Genomic DNA, 21,557 nt, shown 5'->3' on the forward strand with positions numbered 1-21,557 from the left:
ATTTAAATTAACTAAATATATAAGTTTACTTCTCTACGCTTATTTAAATAACTTAAATAGCTAGTTATTAACACAGAATTAAAATTATAACACACTCTGCAGCTTACTCTCTAAGTGACATTATTATTACTACTTATTGCCCATAAGTCTCCTAACTAATCCGCTAATATAAACCATAGACTAGGTTTATCCCTTAGGAATCTCACAAGCCACTAACTATTTAGGATATTAGTGACTTAGGTTATTACACTAGCTTTCTTCCTTTACTCTATTATTCTCTTTTATTTTCTTTCCTATTACTTAGCCGGCCTAGACACTTACCCTATATAAGAGCTAGCCTTTAGCCTTTTACTTAATTTAATTCCCCTTTTACCTTATTTATTATTTACTTTTATTTTCTTTCCTTTTACTTAGCTAGCCTAAACACTTGCCCTATATAAGAGCTAGCCTTTTTTCACTTAGTTCCCTTTACTCTATTATTCTTTTTTATTCCTTTTTTACCCTTAGGCCTAGACACTCGCCCTATATAAGAGCTAGCCTTCCACCCAGTCCCCTTTTACTTAATTCCCTTTACTATATTTATTATTCTCCTTTATTTTCTCTTTACTAAACCCTAAAACACTTACCCATACAGGAGCCAGCCCCTCTTTACTTAATTCCCTTTACCCCATTATTCTTTTATTTTTATTTTACCCTAGGCCTAGACTCTTACCCTATATAGGAGCCGGCTTAAACACTCGCCTAGCTTTTAGCTTCCTCCTTTCACTCTAGTGTTCTCTTTTTATCTTTATCTTTATTTTCTTTCCTACCTTATTTTCTTTTCTACCTTACTTAAACACTTACCCTATATAAAAGCCAGCCTTATCCCTTCCTTTTCCTTTTTCTTCTTCCCCCCTAGCTTTTTCTCTTATTAAAATATATAGCTTAAGTAATATATCTGCTATCCCCTAGCGCATTTTAATAATAAATATAACCTTTAATATTAAGATTAGGAGTAAGCAAGGGGAGAAGCTCTTTTACTTCTAGGCCGGGGGTCTCCTTAGTAATATAGTCGCTAGCTTTAAACACTTCTCTTATATAAGAGCTAGCCTTATCTTTTCCTTCCTTTCCTTCCTTTCCTTCCTTTCCTTTCTCTCTCTTTAACCTTTACTTATAGCTGCGTGGGGGAATACACTCGCCCTATACAGTAAGTAATAGTAATTAGTAATAGTAATTAGTAATAGTAATTAGTAATGGTAATTGGTGATAGTAATAGTAATAGTAATGGTAATTAGTAATAGTGATAGTAATAGTGATGGTAATAGTAATAGTAATAGTAATGGTAATGGTGATAGTGATAGTAATAGTAATAGTAATAGTAATAGTAATAGCAATATTGCATATTATATAAAGGGGACTAAAGTAAAAATAAATAGATATAAATAAAATAACCTATATCCTCCCTTCCTCTTTTATCTTATCTTTACCTATAGCCGCGTAGGAGAATACACTTGCCCTATATAGTAAGTAATAGTAATTAGTAATAGTAACTAGTAATAGTAATAGTAATAGTAATAGTAATAGTAATAGTCATAATAATAGCAATAGTAATATTATATATTATACAGAGGGGACTAAAGTAATAAAAATATAAATAAGATAGCCTATAGTAAATAAATAGTAATAGTAATGCTATAGTAATAGTAATAGTAATAGTAATAGCAGTAGTAATAAGCATATTGTTATATAGAAGGGGGGGGGGAACTATATTATACTAACTATATTACTACTAGGCCCCCCACCCCACCCCCGGCTTTACCTTACTTTTTACCCTAAGCTGCCAATTATTCATTAAGCCGTATAACATTAAGCCATGCCCCCTGTAATTACTGCGCACGGGCCACTACCCCCCTGTAAATTCATCGAGCCGTACGCATGGCTTAATGTAATATAAGGGCTAGGATTAAGGGTTAAATCCTTAATCCTATTGTAAATCACTATTAAGATTATTAATCCTAAGATAGATTAATATTATATTTCTTAATCCTATTTTAATTAGCTGGCCGGTCCTATGTTAATCCGGTTCCGTCTACCCTATAGGCCGGTTGTTGCGACCATAAGTGTTAGGTTGTAACAATAGCTAGTTATTAATATAGAATTAAAATTATAATACACTCTATAGCTTACTCTTTAAGTAATATTATTATTATTACTTATTGCTTATAAGTCTCTTAATTAATCCGCTAATATAAACTATAAACTAGGTTTATCCCTTAGGAATCTTATAAGCCACTAACTATCTAGGATATTAGTGACTTAGGTTGTTACAATTACTTAGTTAAAGTTAGTGAGCGCTGTAGTAATTACTTATAGCGCAGTAATCACTTGCCTATAATTAATAAGGACGGACTATAGTAATTCCCTCCGGGGCCTATTAGTGCAACCAAGTGTTATTGGGTCGTGACACTAACTTACCTTTTTACTTAAAAGATTTCACTACAATAAAGCAGCAATAACTAATAGGCAAACTTTTTTCAATGTTGCGATCAAACTAGTTACAAGGGGGCAGCCGTAGCTGTAACATAAACCCGGGGTAAATTAAATAGTATTACTACTACAAGAGATAAGTGTGATTCTTAACTCCATCCATCTATTACCACTAGTAAATGCCAATAGACATGCCAAATATTGGCGCCGCTTATCACAGGCAGAAGTGAAGATCCAACAGCCCAGTTGAATCTAGACGCGGACGATCCCCCGGCCCTATAAGGCAGCTGAGAGGAGAATGCGGAGATCCAAACCTTGGCAGTGGAACTACGTATTGATAATGGATGCCATTTTCTGCTTGCTTTGGAGCCTCTTTCTTATAGTACGTGGATGGATGCATGGGTCTCACGTACTGCATCCCAGACTTGCATGAGGCTTGTACCCCTCTTCGGTCCTGTTCCCGCTTAAGACCCAGCAAACGCCAAGTTCGGTGAGTAGATTTGAAGCCTGGGCTTTTTGTATGGCTTGCCGAGCGAACTATTAATACTACTACTCTCGATATGTGTTGATATCAATAACTACTTTTTTTGATTAATTCATCAATCGCCTGATGGTTCCTGTCCTTTTCTCTCGCCTCCCCAGTATTCGTGTGGCTGTATTTGCCTACCGTAACTTCTCTAGAAAGCAGGGGTAGGGCTTGGAAGCATGTCACTTAAAGTTAGGCTCAAGTAGTAAGTATTTTCCTAAGCTTAATATTGCCAATAACACTTCAAATTCACGATTCGCGAAGCTAAAAAGTGGCTTGTACAGTAGATATTTATCACAATAATAGCGTAGAGTGTTTTTTTATCGGGAAATGAAGATGTTGGTATGCGCCAATTTTTGAAGAATGTGGAGAAAGCGGAAGCTGTTTTTGCTTAAAACAAGACCATAAACTGACTCTGTATGATTGCAATAATTTACTTTTAAAAGCTTTTTCTTTAATTCATGCACTAAATTTTGTCTCATTTGACAATACCTCTAAAGGTAGGTTGGGCACCAGTATTAAGAATCGATGTTTCTGAAGGTCTTAGGACATACTCTTGAAAACATAGCCTTGCTGAACACAAATAGCATCTTTAACCAACTCAATAATTGCCTCTCCTATAAGTTCTTCATTATTCTGACGCCTATTTCTCGCTCTGCATTTCTGCTCTGTCGGGCTGTTGCCGAGTTTGAAATGCTGTGGATGATGAAGATCCTCCTTCTGAAGCTACCACTTGATTAACGTTTCTGGCTGGATGCAAAAGGAATACGTGTTTTGTTGGCTTCGTGATAGCCAGAATTGTAAACCGTAGTCATCGGCTGCCCCTAACGCATTAAAAGTAGTTATATATCCCCGGACATTAGATAATCAGAATTATGCAAAGTACTGTAAGATTGTTGACTTGAGCCGAAAAGAAACGTGGGCTATAAAATTGATATGATGTGTGTATGTATTACACTAGTTAAGGATATAGTAATAGATAGATAGAGCCCTTGATGATGAGATGGAAAATCGCTGCTTTATAGCTTAGTGCTACGATCCGTCATACCGTAATGTCAATAGGGCAACGATTAGGTCAATATTCACAGTTGTAACAATTACTGTGACTAAACCAGCCATTTACGAGGGATCGGTCTCTTACAAGGGACCAGGTCGTAACAAGACCCCAAACCCGTTCAAAGCGTAACTATAGGAAGCGAATTGACCAACAAATCCAGCAGCTTCTTCAATAGGTAGACACGCCCGTCACACAAAGCTGAAAAGCAACGCTACGGATGCAGAATTAGGGACAGAAACATGTGATAAAAAATGCTGCACTCCAAAATTCTAATTACTCTCCTATCTAGGCCCCGCCAAACACCAAAAGGCTTTGAATTCTAATCCCACCATAGCCATTACGATACAACAGCTCCCGACCACGGTGAACCGGAAATTCGGCTATAACAATGATGCTAATATCCTCATTACTGATGCCTGCTTTAGCTAATAGTTGAAGTATTGCATAAAGCGTCCTTCCTGTGGCAAGTACATCGTCCACTACCACCACCGATGCCCCCCTTGGAATCAAATCCAGGCTCATCTCAATCTTCTTCCCTTTCAAATTGTTAGGTTCAGAAGATGAAATGTGTGATGAAGGCTTGTCGATGGAAACGGTGGGTGGGGGAAGCTTGCCGGCTTCGCGGATCAGCGCCAAGGGGACGCCAACTTGCTGGGCTAATGCCGATGCATACACGAAGCCTCCCGCTTCGCAACAGGCCACCATACCAATTTTATCCCAGTTATTTAGGAAGTGACTTTGTAGTAAAGAAGTGCACAAAGCAAGCCCGCCTTGCTGTTGGGCGATGTTGAGCACATGGCGGAACTCGATACCTGGGCGTGGGAAGTCGGGCACAGGGAGCACCATACTAGCTAGTCGCTCCAGGTCCCCATGGAGAAAGGGAAGCAGGTACGTATCGGCAAACCTCCTTACCGCCTCTTCTCCTGTTGCTCCATTGTCAAAGACGAGGCTGGGGCAGTAGTCCAGTGTCGTCGAACTCGACTTACAATTGCTGGCATTGTCGCTACTATTGTAATTTTCGCAATTATGAACTTTGTGTCGATCATTGCCGCCGGCTTGGCATTTCCGGCGAGTCTGCCGCGTCTTTTCGCTAGCTGTGACCCGAATGTCGAGTAATCTGCTATTCGGAACTAGATGGGACAAGGTCGCGGTAGGCGCCTCATCTCTCATCCCAGTGATCACCAGCACATCCGCATCTGCGGCTCCGGACACCACATTTAGAAATTGCTTTTCTAGAAGCCAAGATTGTTGTCGCATCTTTTCTTTGAAGAATACCGTCAATGCCGGCCGGTGTTGTTCCTTGTAAGCCCGATCCCATAACAGACGGTCTAAGTCAGCGCCGGTAGCTGCTACATATTCTCGCTTGATGGCATCGCTGATACTGGCCTTGTGTACCTCGCGGGGTTGGTCGGCAGATTTAGCGAGCATAGGAACCCAAACGTCAGCGCAGTAGTCCTTGCCGACGCCGCTTTCTCCCGTAACAAGAATAATGAGCTTCTGTCTCTTCGGCAGTTTCGAGAGCGGACAGGCGTAAGCCAGCACGTTATGCAAGTCCAAGCTATGTTTTAGCCGGGCCAGGCGTGGTCCGTTTGGCCCGAAAGCTTTAGCTGCCAGCGCGGTGTCTCTAGGGTCTGGCCCAAGGTCGGCACCATAAGCTCCGCTGCTCAAGGGCAACAAGCTCCTGGCGACGCCATACACCCACTGTATGGCAGCCTGAGTAACCTTGGTTCCGCTCTGGTCACGAGGCCAAACAGCGGTTATCACGCAGGCAAAGTCCCAGTCGCGACAGCCGAAAGCCGTGGCAGCATCCGCCACATCTCCGACAGCTCCACCTCCTTGTAGCAGATGAAGATAACAGAGCGGAGAAGGTCGAGTTTCCATGGCTGCTGCTAAGGCGTTTGCGATGTTCGTGGCCCCGATGTGTTTTAAGAATAAACACCGCTTGAACGAGGAGGTTTTGCCCCTACCGTGTCCGTCGTGCATCCCGGATATATACATCTCAGTTTCGAAAAGACCGACGCTGTCCACGGTCTGGAGGCTATCTTCCGGCCCTAACATCGCACTTGTAAGTCTAGTTGGTTCTGAAGGAAGTTCAGTTGTAGTAGATTCGATCACTGTTACGCCAAGGTGGATCTGTGAGTTATCTGAAAATAAATATGCATCCGCGGAACTATCTCGAGGGAGAGTTCTAGCACATTGATCGAAATCCTGAAGCTTAAGCCGTGTGTCATGATCGTCTTCCAACGGGATACTCCAGTTTCGAACCAAATACTTCCGGGCTGTATGTGTTTCAAAGACAACGCTGACAACGATGCCAAAATTAGTCCCCGCGCCTTTCAGAGCCCATAACAGATCGGCCTCAATTTCTGACTGCACGGCACCGGCTGGTCGATGATTACTTGGTACGCGACCGACATACAGAACCTGACCAGAGGCAACGCTGACCATCACAGCGCCCACAATGGCGTCGCACGCGAGCCCATGCAGTCTGGCCAGATGTCCAACGCCGCCTTGCAGCCATAACCCTGAGCCTACACTTGGGCGTGCTCCCAAAGGTACTGTTACGCCTGCCACCATAGTCTTGCGGACAATGTCTCCGGTATTACAACCAGCCTCTGCGACAACCAGGGTAGTAGAATTGAATTTCAGTTCTCCTCCCCCGGTTTCAGCTGCGACCATGTATACTTGATCAAAAGCACTCATGTCGATAGAAACAACGTTAGGCCAAAGACACTGGCCGCTATGGCTCCCACCGATGACAGTTAGGCCAACATTATGTCTAAGGGCCCATTTCACGCACTGCTGGATGTGCTCGATTTCTGTTGGCCTCACAATCGATGCGGGACGGTGGAGGCGGGCTTCCTGATTTTTTATTATCCTGCTTTCAGTCATCAAGGGCACATGCGCCGTTAAGTCGGGTAATGCGGTTGCATGTTTAGTAAAAGTTGCCATGACGTTGGGTGAACTGAACAAGAGATGGTCGGGGTATGCTTCTTCACGACGGCCCAGTACGTGGCATAGCTTACGCCATTCGCCTCGGATAGCTTCGTCTTGGAGGGTAAAACCCGCGATGAAAGAAGTAAATTGGTCCAATGTCTCATCGTCGGTTGCTATCCGAGCAATCCCAGTAGGAAAAGAAGCCGTGTGATGACACACTAAGCCGTCAAAGTTCAGGTCGCCATCACGATGGAATACCACCACTATTCCTCCTTCTGGGCCTTCATCAAGTAATTTCAGTGCGTGTTCGATAAATCTGCGCTTAGGTTTCATGCCGTACATGCTATGGCAGAATAGGACGACATCAAACTTCCCATCATCACTTGTCCCGATGCTGGTATCGCTCCTTGTGTTTTCGTTGTCGTTGTCTGGTGAGAATGGGATCCGATGAATATCGGGGAGGCCTTCCAGACATGGCAGGGGACGCTCTGTCGCTGAGCTAGGGCGAAACCATTCATCTAGCCTCGCAGCAAACAAGTCGTTAGGCTCGAATGCAACATAGCTCGAGATCTTGCACCTGACGTGATAGGGCAAGTATCCCAGAACACTCTTTGGGCCAGGCCCGACTTCTAGCACCGAGATATGAACACGCGATTCGAATAAACGGTCTAGAAGCGAAGAGAGCTGAGGGACAATGAAGTCTTGGTATGTCATCCATTCCGAGCCCTGCACCAAGACGTCGAAACTGGCGCTGTACTGCGGCTGGGACAACGGCTGCGTTGCGTATGATGCTGTCGCTCTCGCCGTCTGCCTAAGGGCTTGCTTCAAGGTATCGAGAGTGGCCATTCCGGCTTGATAGAAGCACGCTTTTGTACTGGTAGAGACAATAGAGTATGCTTGCGTATGGATGAGGATGAATCGATTAAGCTGGATTGCGTGCCTATGGAGCTGTTGCCGCTTCTTATCCGCCCCGATGTTGGGTGTATTAGAAGGGTTGGAAGGTTAGATTTATTGAGGATAATGTCTCGACATTTGACAAACCTGTCAAAGCACTTTAATCACATTCTCATGCTTTCTCTTATCATTGAAATATTCGCTCCCGGAAGTTGTTGAGATGATTAAGGTCCTCATTAGATTGTGGATGGGACTTTAATGTACGCGCGCGCGTTATGCGATCGCGGCGACATTGATGCATGGCCACGTTAGCTACTTCAATAAGCAAAGGAATTTTCAGCTCACCCTATCAACGAAGACCACGTTTACCGCCAGGTATTTTAAAGAAGTTATAGGTTCCCCTTCTGCGGATAAACCTGTTTTGGCCGGCCTCCCGCATGGCCTATGGAAAGAGGGGGGCGAGATCCTTGTGACAAGACAAAAGTTCAATACATGTATGCATGTATCATGGACCATGTTGATAGGTTGTACGTCGATAGATTATACGTAATACGAGATTGATATCCATTTCCACCGGACGGGGAATAAAACACTCAATGCAAAAGGGACCTTTAACCGCCGTCAAGTCCTAAGAGCATGTGCTAACTAGAGTTAAATCTTTACGAGTCGAGTGAAAGCTGCAAACATTCAAGCCTACACCGGGTGCCGCAGAGAGCATTAGCTCTAAAGTATTCAACATTCCACAATTCATTGCGTCCAGCTAGATGAAAGCATCACAAACATGTATCAAGCTATACCTGTAACCCATAAGCATGCAGCACCTTATTCCAAGTGGACAACGCTCATGGGAGTTTGTGGTGTCATGCAGGACAATTAGTGGCCGGCCTCCCGCATATAGTGGCTGGCCTCCCGCATAAAGACAACAAAAGGACCATTTCAAAGAGAGGGGCTATCGAGCCAAAGCCTGGCCGTTCTATCGGCTTGGGTAACTGTAAGTTATCTATAATGCATGAACAATGGTACATGTATGGGTCGGCTTTAAAGGCTGCTAGGGCGAAAGGTGAAATAATATACGGTTGTTAATGCGCTCTGCTTGATGGAAAATAGCCGTTAAGATAAGCCCAAACTGGGACTGTAAATTTATCGCCCAGTTCATGTATCCGTGTATTTAGTTGAGAAGCAACCCTTTTTGCAGGATCATTCCTTTGGTCTTTGTTCCCGAGCCTTTTTAGGTTGCTCGGACTTTCAGGTCCACTTGCTACAGAATTCTTTTCCTTAAATACCTTACTGTTTGCCTCTTTTCCTCCTGGTCTGTAGCAGTTCACATGGCTAATCCCAAAAACGGTAGCGTCCTCTCTAAGAAGCGGGGCCATAACAATGCTGTCTCTTCTCCGACCAGCCATGATTTAGCGCAAGATGGGCGCAAAAGACGGAAACACAAGCTCAGCAGCCTCAAGGTTCCTGTTGATGGTACAATTTTGAGTGCTCCCGATCTATATAAGAAGTCGCTGCGGAATGCCGTCAGTGATACCCGAGACGACTCATCCATTGAGAAGGTTCTAGTCCCCGAGGATGGCATAGCAACGAAATCGTCCGGCCCAGTGTCCGGTTCTGATGGTCTTTGTAGGTTACTACAAACTTTCTCTTTTACTGAGTACTCTTGCGGCTCGGTACGGGTTTCTTTGTATGGAGACTCACATTTGAACTTCCCAGCGATCGAAACTAGAACCCGCCAAGAAGAGAATCAGGAACAGGCGGCTTTACGCCTAGAGAAGATGCAACGTGCTGTGCGAACTTTGTTAGAGTGCATCGGCGAGGATCCAAGCCGTAACGGCCTGCTAAATACTCCTTCACGTTATGCCAAAGCGTTGCTGTTCCTGACCCAGGGCTACCATGTCAATGTGGAAGATGTTGTGAATAACGCGCTATTCCATGAGGGTCATAACGAGATGGTCATTGTCAAAGATATTGATATATTTAGCCTTTGCGAGCACCACCTTGTGCCCTTTACAGGAAAGGAAAGCTCTTCCTCTCTCGATATGCCCTATACACTCAACTGTGGGGTATGCCGGCTAACTATCTATTCTAGATGCACATTGGTTACATCCCCTCCAATACTGTTATCGGCCTCTCGAAGCTTCCTCGAATCGCCGAGGTATTCTCTCGTCGCTTACAAATCCAGGAGCGCCTTACCAAGGAGGTTGCTCATGCCGTTATGGATATCGTGAAGCCTCAAGGTGTTGCTGTCATTATGGAGTCTAGCCACCTATGCATGGTGATGCGTGGCGTTAAGAAAACTAATACAACGACCCTCACAAGCTGCATGTTGGGTTGCTTTGAGCGCAAGAGTGAGAAGCGAAAGGAGTTCATGCATTTCGTTGGAGTGAACCGGTAGGATAAACAGATATCGGACTTATAGGCTAAAATGCGGATATATAGGAGATCGGGGTTATACGCATAATATAAAAGCAGTAAAAGACATTTTCGTGCATCCTAACTCTGTAATGGTGTCACGACCTAATAACACTTGGTTACATTAATAGGTCCTGGAAGGAATTACTATAGTTTGCTCTTACTAATAATAGGAAAGTAATTACTGCGCTATAAGTAATTACTATAGCGCTTACTAACTTTAACTAAGTAATTACTCCTATAATTATTACCTTTTATATAAAGCAATTAAAAGCAATAGCGCTCTGCGTTGCTCTTTATATAATTGGCCCATCGGTCTGTACCTAATCTGTGGTATATACCGCTATAGTTGGGTTGTAATACCCAGGGATAAGGGAGACCGCAGTGCTCCCCTTTACTGCCAAGAAAAAGAGACACTTCGGAGAAGCCTTCGAAACAGACAATATGCCCTCCGATCGCAAGTTTAATAATCTATACTCTAGAGCCAGTATAGTATATAGCGACTGGTGTTTCAGACTGTTTCCTTACATCTATCAAGCAGGCAATCTAATACACCAAGAAAATATAACATTTTCTGCTTATCAATCTATAAAAGCAGTCTGCTAGAGGCGTTGATTTAATGAAGTTAATCACTATCCAATTCAAACTGACCGCACTGGCACCAAGTGTACCGAGGTTTTCCAACTATTATTTTATATAAAAGACATGTGATACTGTAGAAGTATGCAGGCCAGGTAGTATGAAATGCGGGAGGCCTACAGTCGAGCGGGGTTATGGAAAGTGAACCCTCCCCCCATTGAAACCTATGCGGTGTTTTCTCCCTCCTGTGAGGTTATATTATAATCAGGCTTTCACTCACTTTGTGACAATTTCTTATCTATTTTTCACTCTTACATAAATTACTTCTCATCTAACACTTGAGCCTATTTACCTATTACTGTACTGCAACTCCAGCATGGCATCCAATTATCCCCTTCCGTCGTGTAGTCCTATGTCCCGGACGCGCACCTCGCTTGACGATGTGCAGTCTCTAGCAGATACTATGCTACACGCTTCACTTGGTAAAAGTTGTTCGAAAGGAGATTCTGATCTTCCTGACCGGGGTTTGTTATTGACTTCAGCTACCACTTCGCGAACACGCGAGCGGCTTCGCTTAGTAGAGTTGGAGCGTGATGAAATGCGCCATCTTATCTCACACCTTAAGCACGAAGATGCATCGAGGCTATCTACCACTGAAGCTGAGCTCCGCATCCTCCAGCTTAAGTACGATGTGACGAAGGCCGTCGCTCCACCACGTTCTGAGGGACTGTTTAAGGCAGCCTGCTCGACCGACTTGTTGTTTCTCATGGACACCACTGGCTCTATGCATCCCTATATTGAAGCAGCTAAGGGCCAAGTCAAAAGCATCATTAATGAAATAAACATGGCATTCTTTAACGAAGCCTCTATACGCATAGCGATCGTGGGGTACAAGGACCATGGAGACTCGTGCAACATTCAATTTCTCGATTTTACTCCTGAGACCAATCAAGTGCTCTCATTTCTCAACCAGCTACACGCTACAGGTGGCGCTGATACACCAGAGGATGTGCTCGGTGGTATTCGGCAGAGTCTCAATGCAAAGTGGAAACATCCAACACGGTGTATCATACACATTGCAGATGCGCCGCCGCACGGCTGCACTTTACACGACCTAGGCAGCGGAAGTGACACATACGCCAACCCTGGGAGCGAGCCGCACCACTTGACTCATGAAACTCTACTCAGGCAGATGATTGAGCTAAACATCAATTACGCTCTATTACGTATTAACAATACAACGGATCGCATGGCTTTTACATTCTTCCAAGAGTATGCTCTGGCCTCTTCGCACTGCAAACTTAACAAGTCCAACAGATACTACAGCCAAGCATGCAGCAAATCTATTGGGTCTGACATTGACTTTCGTGGGGGGTTTATTTCGAGACGGCGCACCCAAGCTATGCTGCAATTTGAAGAGTTGGAACTTGGCGCTAACTATAGCGCGCTACAGCATTTGGTTGTTAAGAATATCACAACTTCAGTTTCTCGTGTTGCAAGTGTAGCAGCTGCGTCTGCGGCGAGAACCGCCATGACTCGGAACAGTAGGCCGTTGGGCCCACAGCTCTCAGCCGTCAGAGAGGATGAGAGCGGCATCGAAGAAGTGTTGGAGACCTCACCGCCGCAATGGGATACACCAGGCTGGTTGAATGAGACGCTGCTGGTAGAAGCTTTCTCCACCGACGTTATGGTAACCGGCACCAGCACATTAAACGAAATGATGGCTCACGATGACAACATCAAAATGAGTACGACGGATCTAACCATTCATAAACGGGACCAACCGTTTGCCCAAGGAGCGACACGCGTGGCGGCTTACGCCCGCACGGCGGCCTCCACTAATCACCTTGTGGTCAAATCATTGAAAAAAAATGGAAAGGGGATGGCGCACCTGGCCGACGATATGAGATGCCAAGCCCTATGTAAGGCATTCGCGTTTGAATTCAACGCATTGGTGGGGGAAGAGCACTCGATCGACTTCATCGTTGTAACATGCTTGAGACCCAAGTCAGGAACAGCCGCAGGCGTGAAATACATGTCTCTTGAGCCATTGATCGAAGGCACCTACGTCAAGTACAATTCCAACGCTGGTTGGGTCAATGAGGATTACTCTGATGACCCATTATACCAAGCCGCACAAACATTCTCACACTTCACGTTCGAGCGCTCACGTGGACGCTTTTTAGTTAGTGACCTACAAGGCGTTGGCCACGTTCTTACAGATCCAGCCATCCATACGCTTGATCCTGAGCGATTTAGGCTAATCGAAACCAACCTCGGGGAGGCAGGCTTCAAGTTCTTCTTCAGTACACACCAGTGCAATAACATCTGTCACAAGCTAGGGCTAAAAAGTAAGGCTACGATGATTTTTTCGGGCAGATATGAGTTTAGAGACAAGTGGCCGGACATGAGCAGGGTCGCCGATATGATGGTGTGCTGCTCGAACAAACTGTGCAGTAAAATTGTGCGTGTGGCAACAGCCAAGTTGTCGGAGGAATTCCCCGGGTATTGTTGGTGCGACATATGCTGGCCGCAGCTACGCTCGTCTATGGTCCAATTGGTTTGCATTGCTTCTGAAGCACATCATATATTCGATGTGTCCAAATTCTTTTATGAGTCGCAGGGGCAAATCATGCCCCGCGCATGCCTGAAGCATCGTACCAAGGACTCTGGGATCTAATTAGCGGTTGTATGATTAAATCGACAATAAGTCTATTGTATATATAGTTTTGGAATCAGGTCGGTATCGGGCAATCTTGTTACTAGCAGGGTAAGAGTAGTAGCAATATTCAATCTTGATTGCTATGAAGTGATAACAACTGGCTATCTAAGTATTCTAATGAATGTAGTGAAGTGAACTTATATACCCAGTTGGTTTTGGGTTCGTATGGTTCATTGAACGAGTATGTAGAGTATGAGCTTATATGGCTTGTAAAATAAGTTGGGTGAGCTGGGATTCATTGGTTAATTGGGTTATAGTTAATCTGATTGCGCCTACTTTGGGTTTAGCTGGTGGACTATTGTTACGATCCGGTCAATCGTAGCAGCTAGATCCTTATAAATAGCTGGTTCCGTTACAATGATTGCTACAATTGCGATTATTGGCCTAATCTTTTGCCCTGTTGGCGCTATGGTATAACGGAACGTAACAGCTATTATATTGACCTGCTAACATACTAACACCATTTTATTACATTTAGATTTTATTTATCTTCTACCCCTTGAGAGATACAGTACCATGCTACTTTATATCCTTAACCCTTTCTAAACAGCAATTAAGCTCTCTTATAACAGGATTATATAATTTCTACTATTGCGGATATTTTTATTTAAACTCTTTAATAAGCTCACGCACTTGAGTTTCCATTTTACACACTGCCTGTGCTTATTGTTTATATGTAATAGCTAGACTGTCTATATTTAATATAGCCTTAGCTTTATTACTTCTTATAATAGGATCTAAATCGCTATTAAGATACACTGCGGTGCGATTTTAGTGTTATTTACATTAATTCGGCCGATAACTTTAAAGATTTTTATATATTTCTAGCCCTTTTCTTAAAAATTAGAGATACTTATTAACCTTATTGCATTCCTTAAAGGTCTTAGTAACACGCATTTGCCTTATATTACTACATTTATAGTGGGAATACTCTCCCTTAGGAGAGTTATTTAACTCTAATATAAGTATTGCGGAAAGAATCCGGGAAGGCCCAGTTAATATTTGCTCGCGAAAGCTAATTAATTTAGTATATAGCTTACTTTTAGGCATTTAAACTAAATTTTACTCAGGCTGCATTACAAAGGGCATATACTTTTTCTAAAGCAGACTACTTACTAGTTTCCAGCTGTTAATAGGGTAATGTTTAATATTTATTGCTAATAGTAAATTCGCAAGGGTACTAATTCTATAAGACTTAGCATAGTGTCTTAGAAGTCCTTAATGCGCAATAGGCCACTATATAAATAGCTTATCTTCTTTATTTTTATATATAAATCCACAGCTGTGTGAATGGGGGAGAATTTAATAGCTCCTAATAAATAATCTTTTTAGCTTTTAATATTACTTACAGGCGCTAGCCTTCCCTTATACAGTTTTAATAGCATAAAAACTCTATTAAAAGAGCATATAATAAGGTTTCTTATTCTAGCCTTTATATTTAAAGTAATTATCCTTAGATTTCTAGAGCTAAGCAAATAAAATATAAATATTTTTTATTACTAGCCTATTTCCCTTAGTAAGTTAAAGCAGTTAATAATCTTTAAGCATAGAATTTATTATACTATTATAGCAAAGAGGAATCTCTCCTAATAATATAGCCTCCCTGCATTCTAGCTTTAACACTAACTTAATATAAAAGAATATATCCTTCTAAAATGCATATAAGCAAAGCTCTTAAAGATAATCCTTTAAAATATTTAGGTATACAGGAGTAACACTAAATTTAAGTATTTATTAATAGGCCTTATTACTTAAATAAAGTTAATTTATATATCTTAAACTTAGTGGTACTAGGCGCAATAGGCAGTCTATATAATAGGATTATTAAATATTATATAAGCTGCATATAATTAGCAGAAAGTAAGCATATTCTAATTAATTTTATTAAGGAACTAAGTGTAGCTATATATCTCTATAGTCTATTTAAATCTAAGACCTTTATATTAATGTAATCCGCTTAGTTAATATAAATTAGGTTATAGTTATATATCCTGCTAGTAACCACTAACTTTCTATATTAGTTTACTTATATATAAGAATTAAAAGCAATAAAGAAATATAAGTATAATTCTTATATGCTCCTAGGTTATAAAATGCAGGTCTTAAAAGCTATATACTAACTTAAACCTTATACAGAATTTATTAATATTCCACTATACCTATTAAAGCAGGGTTTTAGTAATAAAACTATAATATAAAGAGTTATCCTCTATAAGAGCAACTAAGTGTTTATTATAGAGGCCTTAGGGGCAAATAGAATAACCAATTGTGTGGAAGAGATTCCTAGAAACGCAATGCTCCTCTCTAATGCTAAAAGATTTATACATTAATCCTAGTAAAGTAAAGTAATACTAAAGCTTTATATATAGGTATACCTTAACTAATGTAATTAATTAATAGCTAAGGCCACCTTTAATAAATTCCTATATTTTCCTTAATTTCTTATTTAAAGCAAGGGTTTTAATAGCTATATTTATAAATATATATATATTTCCTATTACAAAGACTTCCTTAACACTAAGGTAAAACTAAGAGTAAAGAAAACTAGTAAAGCGGCGTTTAGAGCAATTCCCAGTCTTAACCATTAAGCTCCCACTATTATAAAGCATAGTAAATAAATAAAACACTTACTTCTAGGATCCTTTATTAGTGGATAAATTACTAATTTAAGAAGAATATAACTCTAGGCAATATCGCTTATATAGTAGTATTTTAGCTTATATATTTTCTTTATTATTATTTCCTTTAGCTGCCATTAGATCCTAAGGTATAACTTTTAAAAGCTACTGCAAGTAAGTCTCCTTTCTAATGTTAATATAAAAGTAAGTTATAATAAAGCTCTTATTTACTAAATTAGTCTAGTACTCTTTAAACCTTAATACTATTCTCTCTTAGGTAATATCTTTAGTAACTATTTGTAAATTCTTTGCTTATAGAAGGATAGTAATATCTTAAAACTAATAAAAACCTAGCTCTTAAATAGCATTAAAAATATAAGCTTAAATATCTGCCAGTAGCTTTAGCAGTAAATAGTATATTAATTATTATTCCCGCGCAGCTAGATGCATATGCTATGTAAGTGTTTTTATATTATAGGTAGTAAAGTTATATTAGCTATAGTTATAGTGTAATAGATAATATTAAATATATGCACTGCTATAATTTTAGTAAATTACTAGAAGCAGAATATTATTTATTTATAATTAAAAATCTTTATTATAGAGCTTACTGCTCTTTTATTTAGCTTAGTATAATTTAAGAAAAAGGAAATATAAGGATATATCCTTAATGCTAATAATTCAGCTGAATGTATAATAGGGAATTTAGTATATAAGCCAGTAGACCTAATATTAAACTCTGTCCCTATTAAAATATATCACTGGAATTAATTAAAGGTATAAAGCGGACTAAAGATCTAAGACTATTATTTTAATAAGTAATTAATAAATGCCTTATTTAGCAACAGCAAGGCTGCTTAAGAACTCTATAATACTATCTACATTAAAGGTAATGCCTACACTAGTTAAGACTCTCTTATCTTTATCCAAGGAGATATAAAAGACTTTAACTCTTAAATTAAGGCCACAGATAACCTTCTTTTTAAATTTAGGGTTTATTTCCCCAGCTAGGTTATCTTTCTTACTTATAATAGCCTTATTACTAAGGACATTAGCGCCTAATTTAACTATAGATTCTGGATACTTAGCAAGGCTAATTTATGCATTTGGACTTTTTATGCGGTTTTATTTTACTGCTTAGTAATAACTATTGTAATATCCTTGAAATTTAATAAGTTATTCTGCTAGCTTCTATGCAAGGTGTCTAACTAGATTTAACTTATTGTTCCCTGGCTGGGGCAAGGATTCTGGGGGTGCATTAAAGCTAATGACCTTTTCTAGGTCGGGACTATTGTATTTTAGGATAGGATTAGATTCTGCATTATTTACAGGAGTTCTATTATTAAAGATAGCTTACTCTGCTATATCCCCTTTTAACTAAGGATTAACTTTAGCTAAGAATTATAATATATCTCTTTAGTCTAGTTATAGTGTATTAGTAGGGTTAGCTAGTAAAAGGAAGCCGCCAAATGTGCTTACCAATTATAGAGATAGGACTGGGTTATAGAAGTTAGTATGCGTTAAGTTATATTATGCAGAGGAAGCGTCCCACTGCGCCGCTCGCTTCTATTCTACATCCGCTGCAGCTTTAGCCTTAGCTATTAAGTATTTTCAGGGCCTACCACACTTACACTTTCCCAGGGTATTTCTATAGCTTATATTATCTATAATGCTATTACTAGTAAAATCGGGTTTTCAAGTAGAAGTATATAGGTAGAATAAAGAGTTAAGAGAAGCTGTAGAATAGGAAGAAATAAAGGCGCAGAGAGTGTTAATCCAGAGATTAAAGAGAAAGAGGGGCCTTTTTAATATATAGGTTAGAAAAGCAGATAATATGTTTATCCATAGGTAAGGAAGGCAGATGGTTTTTCTAGTCTATAGGTTAAAAGGCAGGAAATATAGAAAACAAAGCTTTCTTAGTTCTTTACCTAAAGAATATATAAGAGAGCTTGTGATATACTGTAAATAAGGGTGCATGTAAGACTGCTAAGACCTAGCCTCCAATTAGCTAGGTTATCTATTAGTGTATAAGGTAGGTGCTGGATTCCTAAATGGGATTAGTTAACTGCGAAATTCAAAAGAGTCAAGCTTTAACCGCTAAAATCTAATTAGCTAGTATATTTATCATTAACAACAAGGTCAACAAATTAAAGTGCAAATTTCACAGCAACAAAGAATAGAAACACATTAACTAATATATAAGACAATATATAAGCCTTAAAATATCCTTAAATTTAATTCTTAATTATTTTATACTATTTTTAGCTTCTAGTTTAAGATGTTAAATATATAGTAGTGTAGGCAAGAACGAGACCTGGCAAGATATTAGTTAGCAATTCCGGAGTAATATGGGTTAGTATAGGGAACCCCAAATTCCAGGCCACATGGACTAGGGGGGGAAATAAGCTGGTTATAAAATGAACCTACCTAGAACTTCCCTCGATGCCGCTTATTTGATCATTAAAGGGGGCTGTGTCTAGTGCGCTAGTAAGCCGATAGCCGGAAGTTGCGCACGTGGCCGGTGTGCCGATTTAGCCATTAAGCCACGACGCTGAATGACGACGTCGAAAGAATAGGATTAAGTCGCACACATACCGACTGTCAGATGCCGTTCATTTTTGACATCTTCCTCGAGCTTCTGGTCAAATACTACAGTTGATTGTTGTTACATCATGACGCCCTCCGAAGATGCGGTAGCCAAGTTCATCTCCTGCGTTCCAGATGCCGACGAGGGCAAGGCGTGGGTCTTTTTGGAGGTAAATACTCTAGATTCGTGGTCAGCGATTGCAGCCGCTAATTCTGGGGTAAGGGGGCGTCGAGTATAGACGAAGCGGTAGAGGAATACCTCGATAATCCGGGAAAATATTCACAACTAGAGCCCAAGTCTCTCAAGCAAGCCAATGTCGCCCCTGGCTCAGTCAGTGAAGCACCTCCGGTGTACCCTGCGCCATCACATAATGTCTCCAACAACGGCAAAGGACACACCGTCCATCAACATCTACGGCCACACACGAATGGAGTGATTGAGGCAGGGAGGATTCGTGCTAGAGATGAGGTTTGCGTTCACTTTCCCTAACCTCCCACCGAACTTCAGTCTCATGAATCGCAGCAAGAAATGCAAAATATTCTCCAGAACGTGCAGCTGGCACACCGCATATATAATAGTGACATCGAGCCAGAGCATGATGTGGACACCTTTTGTGGGTGTGACATTCACCAATACATGGCTCTAAAGGCGAGGCGACTGAACGTGCAGAACAGGTGGTCAGAAGCTGTCATGTACCCAGGTAAGAAACATCAGACATTCTCAGGAGTCCTCGACCGCTCATCGACTAGACTGACAGATTTCAGGCGAAAAGTCATACCATAACAGCTATCAGACAAGGTTGGGTTTTTTTTCCAGCAATCCGTATAGAATGCGCGTCATTTCGCCGTATGGCAACTATAGTTCAGGCTATATAGGTGTGGCGCGTCCTATAGCCAGGTATTATAGTCTTTCAGTTCATCAGACTATTAGCTTGAATGCGCAGCTCAACGGGGAGGCCCAGTCGGCCATCAATGCAAAGGAGCCAAGGATGAACATTTGGGACCTTGAGAATCTTGATAACTCACGGTCAATTGTAACCAGCGAAGCGTCTTCAACATCAACAAAAAAGGGGGATGGAGGATTAGCCTACAACAAGTCCGAGAAAAGTGGTGAACAAAGCTCAGTGAGTGCAGTGGTCAACGAGAACGGCGAAGCATCTTCATTTAGCAAACCATCAAGGTTCGTAACGCTAAAGAAGGCCTTTTCGATCAAGTCTCCCGAAGAGAAAGCAGCCATTAAGCTAGAAAAAGCGCTGGTCCAATGCAGAAAATTACGTGACGAGATCGTTCAGGAGGAAAATGGCAGATGGCCAGACACCGAGTGGCGACAGATCGTGGACGCCTACCAAAACAAAGTTGGGATGACTAATACAATCGCCCAAATGCGCCAACGAAAACCCCTTCAATACCTTCATATGCTAAGAGCAGGCTACTTTGAGCCTATTCCTGTGGCGTGGGCGAACCAGATATCCAATCCTCTCAAGTTCACGGTTGACGCAAGTGCAGGGTGGAGAGGCATTACACCGGCTTGGAGGGGCTACGACGATACAGCAGAGGAGAGGCTATACTGGGTGTTAAATCACAGAGCCGGGACCGGACAGCGGCTGAAGCCTGACATTATTTCCGCACTGGATATGGCCCGAAAAAGGATGGCATCTGCTGTAGAGCCACCCCCGATATATTTTGCAGCAGACGACACTTGCCACCTCCAGCATACCTCCGAAGGCTACTCCAAACAAGTCATGCCTCCGCCATTTCGGCCCTATGACGTTCCGGAGACTGCTTCGGATAATAGCGTGATATTGCTAGACGTATCTGGCTCGATGGACTTTGAGCCAATGCGGCCACTGTACGACGAGTATCTCATAAAGGGATACACTCGATCTACTCAACCCAAGAATAGAGGTGGGGTATTCAATCTTGTCCAAAATGACAGCGAACACTAACCACACTCATTCCGTTGCAGATACTGCCAAAGCCATCATCCGCCGATTCACAGACGCCCTTGCCAACCACGATCACAACTTTCAGGGTTACCAGCTAACCACATTTGCCAACCATGCAGATTACGTTGGCGTTCTGAACCACCAAAATTTCGAAAAGGTCTGGCAAAACGTCAGATTCGGAGGTGGCACGCGCGTTATGACGGGATGGCAAAAGGTTAAAGAGCTCCATTTTCAAAAATACTCAGCATCAGCAACCTATCACCCGGTATACGGCTGGCAAGCGGGGCCGGAGACCCCCATTCTAAGGGTCCTTCTGCTACTAGATGGAGAGGCCCAAGACATGGACGAGTTTGAACTTGATCTACTGGGCCTCTCATGGGTTCACGTCACTATATTCTTGGTCGGAGTGGACGGCTGCCCACATCACCACCGGCACGCAAATGAGTTGCAGAGAATAAGCGAAGTCAATCCACATGTGTCTTTTGTTGATGCACAAGGGAATACACCCGAAAGGTTTGTAACTCATGAGCTGCTGAAGAGGCATTTGGGTTATGACTTGTCCCTGCAAGAGTTTGAGGAGATGGAGGATCCGCCTGCTTATACGATGTGATTTTGAGGACTTGATTCAACTGCAATTCGTAATTTCTAGTTAGGATCAGGATTATAAAGACACGTATCTCCTGTCGTATGGTGTATTAGTTGCTTTCACTATTGGTGCATGTTGTCAGATGTAGTCTTCTAATGTATTATGCGGATTATTGTAAACAAATTAATCAAGATAACTGCAACTTCTGTTTGTCCTTTTCTTTTTATC

General features: G+C 41.7%; 4 protein-coding genes across 4 annotated transcripts; 3 read left to right on the plus strand and 1 right to left on the minus strand.

Moving 5' to 3' along the window:
- Positions 1 to 4,334: 4,334 nt before the first annotated feature.
- TGAM01_v205999 (hypothetical protein) lies at positions 4,335 to 7,832 on the minus strand (the record flags this gene model as incomplete). Its single annotated transcript, XM_018802745.2, has 1 exon — positions 4,335 to 7,832. The coding sequence occupies one exon, from the start codon at positions 7,830 to 7,832 to the stop codon at positions 4,335 to 4,337; it is 3,498 nt and encodes a 1,165-aa protein (XP_018664253.2).
- A 1,373-nt stretch (positions 7,833 to 9,205) lies between these two features.
- TGAM01_v206000 (GTP cyclohydrolase I) lies at positions 9,206 to 10,275 on the plus strand (the record flags this gene model as incomplete). The annotated part of the gene is made up of 3 exons (XM_018802744.1): positions 9,206 to 9,503; positions 9,594 to 9,943; positions 9,970 to 10,275. The coding sequence occupies 3 exons, from the start codon at positions 9,206 to 9,208 to the stop codon at positions 10,273 to 10,275; spliced, it is 954 nt and encodes a 317-aa protein (XP_018664252.1).
- A 972-nt stretch (positions 10,276 to 11,247) lies between these two features.
- Positions 11,248 to 13,551, plus strand: TGAM01_v206001 (hypothetical protein; the record flags this gene model as incomplete). The annotated part of the gene is made up of 1 exon (XM_018802743.1): positions 11,248 to 13,551. One exon carries the CDS (start codon positions 11,248 to 11,250, stop codon positions 13,549 to 13,551), a length of 2,304 nt encoding a protein of 767 aa, XP_018664251.1.
- Positions 13,552 to 18,883: 5,332 nt separating this feature from the next.
- TGAM01_v206002 (hypothetical protein) lies at positions 18,884 to 21,353 on the plus strand (the record flags this gene model as incomplete). Its single annotated transcript, XM_018802742.1, has 5 exons — positions 18,884 to 18,967; positions 19,021 to 19,266; positions 19,321 to 19,498; positions 19,563 to 20,702; positions 20,764 to 21,353. 5 exons carry the CDS (start codon positions 18,884 to 18,886, stop codon positions 21,351 to 21,353), a joined length of 2,238 nt encoding a protein of 745 aa, XP_018664250.1.
- Between the last annotated feature and the right edge of the window lie 204 nt (positions 21,354 to 21,557).

The sequence above is a fragment of the Trichoderma gamsii genome, assembly GCF_001481775.2.
Source record: "Trichoderma gamsii strain T6085 chromosome Unknown Scaffold_20.2, whole genome shotgun sequence".
Taxonomy (NCBI): Eukaryota; Fungi; Ascomycota; class Sordariomycetes; order Hypocreales; family Hypocreaceae; genus Trichoderma; species Trichoderma gamsii.